This window comes from Chrysochloris asiatica, unplaced genomic scaffold (assembly GCF_000296735.1).
Source record: "Chrysochloris asiatica unplaced genomic scaffold, ChrAsi1.0 scaffold00103, whole genome shotgun sequence".
In the NCBI taxonomy this organism is placed as follows: Eukaryota; Metazoa; Chordata; class Mammalia; order Afrosoricida; family Chrysochloridae; genus Chrysochloris; species Chrysochloris asiatica.
This window is the reverse complement of record NW_006408621.1, coordinates 4,044,331-4,053,338: the sequence shown is the minus strand read 5'-3', so window position 1 is coordinate 4,053,338 and position 9,008 is coordinate 4,044,331. Positions and strand designations below refer to the sequence as shown.

The following is a 9,008-nucleotide window of genomic DNA, read 5'->3' as shown; positions in this document are numbered from 1 at the left end:
TTCCTCCCTAAGTATCACTGGCTCTTGATCATATGCTACCTCTTGAAACGGTTGAACAGTAATCAAACATTAACATTAACATTAATCAAACATTAAAAATGTATCTCTCACTTACCTTGCATTTCAAGAGCACGTTACATTCACCAGTCACTTCCCAGCTCAAATACTCTGCAAAATGTGGACCTATAAAATTTGAACTGGCATCAGCAATCACTCCATTTATCACAAATGCAAAACAAAAGTTTATTCTTAAAACGTAAGGTATTTTATGTTTGAAATAAAAAATTGAAAATTCTAGATTTGATTTTTAAATATTTTAAATAGAAACATGCTTAAATACATAAATATTTTAATGGTTTTTATATGTCCACATATATTATTATATCCATTTTAATATGTTATGGAAATAATCTTGGAATATTTTATATAAAAAATTGATGCTTTTTCTCTTTATTTATTGCCTATATTTTACCTTGTTTCCTGATCCATTCTTGTCTCTGGAATTCAGCTTCTTTCTGGAGCTTTTGATAAACTAGAAATTGGAAAAAAGGTATGAAAGTATGAAATTGAGTTGAGCAGCTTAAATAGACATGCCAGACACTGTGCTAAGTGATTTATATTCATTATTAGGCTACTCTCACATTGTTACCACTCCACTAGTTTTCAAGCTTGACAGATGAAGAAACAGACACGAAAAGGCTAAGTAACTTGTCCAAGGTCATAAAGCTAGGAAATAGTGATATAGAATCGGATGTTGCAGTTATAGAAATCTGACCAGCCTCTACATTGTCCTGTTAAATGCCTGCCACATGTTAAATCTTGGCGGTTTCCACAGTGGCTTATGGAGTTGACTTGTCTAGTTGTAATGCATGACTAATAGATTTAGCAAGGTAAGTACTAATAGTATTTGCACTGAAGAAGAGAGAGCAAGTCTTGGAGTGAAAAATCCACAGGATTCCTACCGTCTCCAATGAGAACAAGACTAGAATGGCCAGATGCTTTTCCATCTTGAAGCTGGAAGGTGTATGTTCCCTCATCCTCATCTTGCAGCTTCTCCATGAACATTTCAATGATACCAGTGTTTCGGTCAATATGCATCTTATATTTCTTCAGTGTAAAGAAGAAAAGACAGAGAAATCAGTGAAATAGATATTTTACTTTGATGACAATAAGCCTGGTGAAATATATATAGACCACAAAGAGCTATAATTTTAATAAAAATTTCTTGATAACAATTTTAAAAATGAACAAGTCTTCAAAATCTTTTTTCCCAGGAAAAGGAAAGCATTATGCAGACTATATGACCATCAATTCAGAGTAACTGATTTGTGGATGACCAGAATTAATTACTACAAGGTCTGAAATTTAATTTTTTAAATATCGTTTTACTATTGAAAGTCACCAAATATCGTTAAAAGTTAACTTCAGATTCCCATTTACCTTTCAGATCGTATTATTTTTAATTAGCAGAATCATGTAAACTATCAGCAACATGAGGGAAGTTGTTCATCATTCTTTGCTATGTCCACATTTATAGTACATGAGTGGCATACAGTAGGAAATCAATAAATATCTGTTAAATGAAATGAAAAAATACTTCCAAAGTATTTGAAATCTATTTAATCTTAATGGATTAAAACTGTTCTATTAGACTGTATTTTTTTAGACAGCAACTTTTTTTCCTCCAGAGGACAATGATAAAACAAGATCCTGTGCATACAAGCACAAATTCCACAATAGGTTTGAATTAATGAGGTTTTGGAATAAAATAGCACATAATGAAGACTCACGCCATTCATGCTCCAGAGCTTCCCCTGCTGGAAGTCATTCTCTAGCTGAGACCACGTTTAATGCAGTAAATTACCCAACATGGCCCTTCCAGCCTTAGTGTGGGATCGGTGTGTGATGCCGTAGGATAAGCATTCTACTGCTAAATCATAAGGTCAGCAGTTCAGACCCACTAGCTGCTCCTTGGTGACTCCATATAGAGTTTCTGTGAGTCAGAACTGACTAGATGACACCTAACAACAATAACAAGCCATAGTTTTTGTAACTGTCACCAAATGACTGGGTGGTTATTGTTGTTAAGTGATGGCAAATCAATTTCGACTCACAGTAACCCTGAATGGGGTTTGTGAGGCTGTCAATCTTTGCAGGAGTATAAAACAGTTTTTCTCCCACAGAGCAGCTGGTGGGCTGGAACCACCAGTCTTGTGATTCATAATATAGTGTTTATTGTACTGAGCCACAGTGCTTCCTAATGACTGGGTAGCACTATGCAAATGAGGTATTTGTGGCCCTCCAAGGAGATTGCATAGCTTGCTAGTAAGATTCACAGCACGCTTGTAGGATTGTCGGTTCTGACTCATAGCAACCCTGTATAGTGTTTCCAAGGAGTGGCTGCTGAGCTTGCATCACAGTCCTTGCAGTTCAAACTGATGTTACTGTCCAGCACATTAACCCACAGTGCCACACCAGGACTCCTTGTAGGGATGGGATCATTGTAGGGATGGGGGCATTCAAATAAAGTATGGTGTTGTTGTTAAGTGCTGTCAAGTTGGCTCTGATCCATAGCGACCCTGCAAAGGGTTTCTGAGGAGCAGCTGGTGAGCTTGAACTGCTGACCTTGCAGTTCAAACAGCTTTACACTTTGGCGCATTAACTCACAGACCCACACCAGGACTCCAAATAAGGTATATGGAACCTTCTTTGAGGGGTTTTGTCATCCTGCGAGGCTTAAAATGAATCACTCAGAGATGGACAGAGGAACCTCATAATCATCAAGAAACAAGAGCTAGTTTGGGTGTTGGAGGAGGCAATATACAAGAATGGGGAGAGGAATGGAAGAACAAGGCAGATGGGAGAACATTTAGGCAGGGCTAAGTGGGACAGAGGTAAATAGTGATGTATGCTCAACCTTGAAACAACAGGGCTCTGTGATACACGGATTGAGGCATGGTTTGAATGGTAAAAGAGGGGAAATAACATTAAGATGCTTGACTGTCTTAAGAATCTTGGTTTCCCTTTCCTACTACTGTAATATAGACACTTGAGAGGGAGAGAAAGGAATAGCCAGAAATATCACTATAGAAAGCTTTAAATCTGTCTTCAGCCTATAACTGATTGGAATATCTAAAATGGGTTTAGAACTTGCCCAGTGAAAGAGGCTTCCTGAAGAGCCTTTGCAGTGTATAAGACCTTAGGTGGAATCCTGATCCCCATCCAGAATCTTTTGAGGTGGGAAATTTCCACTGGAAAAGACAAGCAGACCAGTGTGGGGCAGCCAGAGAAACAGAAGATACTTCTTGAAAGAAAGACCAGCAGGAAAAATAAAAAACAATAACAGCAGTCTGATTGACTACTACAGAAACAAGAAAGTTGTTCACCCAGGAGCCATCAAGGCAAGCAATTAAGTCCCCTCAGGGAAAACCCCCTTCCAAGACTGAAACTCAAAGGGAATACATGAGCAGGCATGTAATCTTGCTGGTGACCACGTTGGTCTACTCATAAGGGGAAGTAGGGGAAAAGCAGCCATTAGGCTGTGAACTAAGTCTGACCACGTTCAATAGACTCCTGTCAACCTGGATCGTGACCTGGCTGGCTAGCAGAATAGCAAGACCTGGGGACTCCTGAGCCCATGGACAGGGACATAGTCAGAGAGGACTAGAGCGGAAAGTGAAGCATACAGCTGATATGAAGTGAGGGGAGATGCTCAAGAATGCCCATACTTGCCTAGCTTCAATGGCGAAATGATCAGAACTCAACTAGAGGAAGAAAGAAGAGGGAAAAATGTCTAATCCACTACAAATTTGATGAACTTGACCTATACTTATGGATGTAGTAACTTAAAAGAGGGAATGAATCCTTTACAGCAAGGATCATTCCCAACCCCTCTGTGCACAGAGTTGACAGGGATGGGCAACTTAGATATTGGCTACCCAAAATGGGGAGACAACAAAGGCATGAAGTGACTAGCTTACAAGTTTTCAAGAGGGAGCTTAGTTTCAGAGGGTGCGGGGGAAGGTAGAATCTCCACTGAGTGGTTTCCAACCTGTCTACATGGGACTTGTGAAAGGAAATGGGAATAAGACAATTAATCAATAATTATTCAAGGTTGGCAGTTCAAATCCACCAGCTGTTCTTTGGAAACCCTATACAGGCTTGCTATCAGTCAGAATTGACTCGACGGCACTTAACAACATATACTTCTTGTTCTTCTTTCTGTTTCTGTGTCTATATGTCTGATTTTACCAAGGTAAATATATATATTGCTGTTAAGTGCTGTTGAGTCAATTCTGACTGATAGCTGTAAATCTTTCCCGGAGCAGAAAGCCTCATCTTTCTCCTGCAGAGCGGCTGGTGGGCTCGAACTGCTGACTTTGTAGTTCAAAGTCCAGTGCTTATCCTACAGAGCCACTGCATCCTGCCCTCCCCACAAAAGTATATATCAGCATGTATATCAAAAGTTTAAAGAATTATGATTTGTGTGTGGTTTTTTGTTTGTTTTTATTTAATTTTTTTTTATAGTAAGTATATTGTGGCACTGTAAGATAAATCACTGGAGCACAAGGTTGGTGGTTCAAACTCACCAGCTGCTCCTTGGAAACTCTTTACTGGGTCACTATGAGTTGGAACTGACTCCATAGCACTTAACAACAACAACAACATAGACTATTTTAAACCAGAAAAGCAGTATGAGATCTTTTTTCTTGTCTTGTTTGGAGTCATCGGGACAATAGAAGTCCCTTCCTTAATACAAAGTACCAGTCTTTGCTGGGGTTATGCTAGTTCAGGTGAGGAGATCTATTTTCATAGGTGACCATATTTATCAATTTGCCAAAGATAATTTTGGTTTATGACTGTTGACTTGGTAAAATTCTTATTAGCACCCTCTTTCATTCTTAAAGTGTCCTAGTTGGATAATAAGATGTTGTTGTTGTTGTTGTTGTTATATGCTGTTGAGTCGGTTCTGACTCACAGTGACCCTGTATAGGGTTTCTGGGGCTTTTAAATCTTTGCTGGAGCAGAAAGTCTCATCTTTCTCCCTTGGAGCGGCTGGTGGGCTGGAACTGCCAACCTTGTGGTTCACAGTGCAGTGCTTATCCTAAGGAGCCACCATGCTCCTAAATAAGATGCAATCTGTATTTTACCTTCACATTCTTTTACCTGAAGAAATGATTTAAAACCCTAGTAGTTTTCACAGCTTACCTGTATTTGAATAGGGTATTCTATAACAATACATGTAAAAATCTAAAGAAAGTAAAACCTACCGGTCCCTCAAAAATCTCCTTTTCGTTGAATATGTAGTTGACTTTGGCGTTGCTAGACAACTTCTCCGCCTGCATCCAAAACCGGACCTGCCCCTTCTCCAAAATTTCAACTGCCAACTCTGATTTAACTGGGACAGCTATGAAAAATAAAAACAGAATCAATAATTATCTTGGTAACAAATGGTATTGATACATATTTCGCAACAAGTGATAAATAATCAATGAAAATGGAGACTTAGCACTTTGCTTCTTGCATAAACCTGGAAGCAGGGAGAACATTGTAGGGAGACCCTCAGACTAAGGGGTAAAAGATCTGGTTTCTATTCCTGGGACTGCCATTTTGGGCAAGTCTCACCTCTGCATTGCCTCAACGATATCAATAAGGTAGATGAACTTAACTTCCTGGGCTTTTCTAACTAATTCTGTGACGATCTGCTGACTATTGAGTAGGTTGTTGAGAAGCAATAAGAAGGAGTGATGAACAGAGTCCTGAGTTGGCTCCAGAAATGCTGGAGACTAGTTCAAGTTCTGCTGATAACAAACTGAATAATATTAGGTGAGTCACTGAGTTTGTGGGCTTCAACTGACGTGTCTGTAAATGAATATAATATCTGAAAATGTCCTAAGTAGCTATGCTATCATTCAGCTCCAAATTCTATGATTCACTAGCTTAATTATTTCAAAACAGTTGGTAAAGAATGAAATTTTATTTTCTTCAACAATTTAACTCACTTTGGGAGTACTTTTAGATGTTCTTTTTAAAATGGTTTAATTTTAACTATATATGCAAGATCAACGACACTGTCTTTTAAACCACATCCATCCCAAAGGTACACTAGTCCATTTTACTTCTAAGACCAAGCAAAATTTTTAGAAGCCAATAAATAAGTAACAATTGAGACACTATAGTAAAATACAGTCCGTTTGCTTCTTCTAGAGAGTGAAGCAGCCATTGGTTATCTCTGATTTATGACTAGACACTTTAGCCATTTGAGCCTCAGTGAAATTTAGTAAGTTGACTGTTATTCTACATGGGACTTGTGAAAGGAAATGGGAATAAGACAATTAATCAATAATTATTCAAGGTTGGCAGTTCAATCTGACCAGCTGCTCCTTGGACACCCTATACAGGGTCACTATGGGTCAGAATAGACTCAATGGCACTTAACAAAAACAAACATTTTAAATTACAAGTTTGCCAAACTTGTACCAAATGTAAATGACTATTTTTTAATGTTTATTTTTAAATGACATATTTCAAGCTTCAAGGGATGCCTTTCGCTTGTATTATTCCACATTCATGATAGAATTCGGTTATGGATTCATCTATTTGAGAATGGAATGGAGGCTTCAGCATTACCTACTGTGGTAGATAGAGGTGGACTCTGAAGTCCTATTACGATCTTCAACAGCCTCTCTCCTTAAACCTGACTTTCCTCTCCTGCTTAAGTGAGTATTTTGACCCCACAGGCTATTCAGAAGAGTAAATATGGTCATAGAATACGTTAATGACCATGACTGTGACTTCAGGAAGTTACTTCACTTCCTGCCCTAACTGCACTGACGAGAACATTGAGATCCAAGAAGGGTTAGTTGCAGAGATGAGAGAATTACAGTCTCATCAGTGCTGTGGATTAATGCACTGGACTCCATTGTTGGTTTAAACCGCAAGGTCAGCAGTTCAAGTTCACCAGTCGCTCCTTGGAAACCCTGTACAGGGTTGCTGTGAATCAGAACCGACTTGATGTCACTTGAACAAGAACCGTTGAGCAGGGATTATTTTTTCCATTCTGCATTCCTCCTGGTCCCAGGGCATCTACTCTGAGGAAGACTGGTGGCTTTCCAGTGTGAGTATAATGTCTGAGGAAAGTGGAAGATGGACAGACAGATCCTAGTGTGAAGGAAGTGGAAAGTAGAATCTCTCTTAGAAAAGTCTGAGACCCTATTCTTATAGATAAGTCATGTGATTACCTTGCTGGTCTTGGAGCCATTGGCCAACAAAAGAGGTCCAGAGTGTTGATGGGTGGGAAGGGGGCAGGCCCTTTGAAGCCTCAGCCTCCCTAGTTGTTCACTGTCTTTGCTGGGGAGGGTTGGCCTCCAAGAATCACCATGGATGGTAGGCACACACGTAGAGACAGCCCCATGTGTTAGGGTAAGAGGCTCCATGGTCAGGTCACCCGGGTTTAATGCCACATACCAGATGTGTGAGAGTGATCTAGCTACTTAAACTCTCTGGGCCTCACTGCCTTCATCCCTAAAATTTTACCATAGTATCGATCCTTCTAAGATCACTGTAGAGTTTAAATGATACATCCCGTTTAAGGGCTGTACAAATGAGTCTAACATATAATAGATAATCTACAAATTGCTGACTGGTGATATTTTGGCACCTCTTTCCTTCCTCCAGTTGCTTCAACAACAGCTTACAACCATCAATTGTAAAATAAATATTGGTATTTATGTGTATAGATTTGTATATATCTTCACACATATCATATATGTATGTATTCAAATGGGATAATAATCAATGTCTACAAATAAAGAGGTATTTCTTAGGGTATTAGTAACACTATATATACGACCCCCAACCCAAACCTTGAATTTCTGAGCTACATTAGGGGGCTACAAAAAGTTTGTGGAAAAATTCTTCTAATTCCATTTTTCTAGCTACTTTTTGAAGCCCTCTCATGTACATACTGGAGTCCTGGTGTGGTGCTATAGGATAAGCACTGGACTACTAACTGCAAGGTCAATGGTTCAAACCCACCAGCTGTTCCTTGGAAACCCTATACAGGGACGCTATGAGTTGGAAACCAACTCGGTGGACTTAACAACAAGTATATATTAAAATAAGGTTCTTCTCCACATTGCCAGTGTTGGGAAGACAGACTAGATTCTTTTCTGTTTTTAGATTTATATGTATATTTTTCTTTTTTCCCTTTGTCTCAGCTCTAAACGTCCCTGTGCTCTCTTCTCTGGCAGTCATTTGCTCCACAAAATATCTGTTATTTATAGGTTTAAGGCATATGTTTAGTAGTTTTCAAAATATTTTAGAAAACATTAAAATAGGAGAATTTGCTGTGTAAATGTGTAAAAGGACACCATAGTGTCTTTCATATCATGCAAGAAACAAGGCCAGTATTAGTTTTGAACCTTGTAAAATCTCAAGAAAACCACTTACTATGTGTCAACATTTACCAAGAGGAGGTGAGGATACTTTGAAAAATTGCTTTGGCTGCATCATGAACTCTGAAATATTTCTGAGGTACCCTAATTAATCAGAGTGGCTGTGTGTTGTGGGGGGCATGGTTGGGGGTGGTGGTGGAGAACTGGAGCTGGAATATTTAAAATGCTGCTTCAAAGGGCTGGAAAAGCCTCCCTTGGGTTTGGAGAGTTGATACTTGCAGATCAGAATTGTAGACACAATCTTGAGCTCTCCCTCAGTGGGTACCCAGCTATCATGCTCACCCTGATCAAAGGGTGCCTGATGCTGGGGACAGCATACGCAGACCCTGGGTTGATCTGTGGCAGCCCCTTTGAACCACCTCTGAATATAATCAGTTTAACCCAGATGCTCTTCTTCCTCCTGAAAGTATATAGGAATGTGATAATTAAGAACAATGTAGCATTTTAGGTAAAGATAAATGAAGCCTGGTGCCTGAGATCTTGCTCACAAACAAAAGTGTGCAAAGTGTACAGAGACAGCTTGGCTCCTTTCAGGAACCTTGCTTTATGTTA

The 9,008-nt window shown here is 39.3% G+C and overlaps 1 protein-coding gene across 1 annotated transcript in view; it reads right to left on the bottom strand.

Annotated features, from left to right (window-relative positions):
- MYOM1 (myomesin 1) overlaps window positions 1-9,008 on the bottom strand; it is a 161,101-nt gene that overhangs the window by 32,001 nt on the left and 120,092 nt on the right. Inside the window, exons 24-27 of the mRNA XM_006867294.1 lie at window positions 5,271-5,407; window positions 963-1,107; window positions 473-532; window positions 116-183 (exon numbers count right to left, since the gene is read on the bottom strand). Of these exons, the coding sequence (XP_006867356.1) occupies window positions 116-183; window positions 473-532; window positions 963-1,107; window positions 5,271-5,407 (410 nt within the window). The remainder of the gene's footprint in view (window positions 1-115; window positions 184-472; window positions 533-962; window positions 1,108-5,270; window positions 5,408-9,008) is intronic.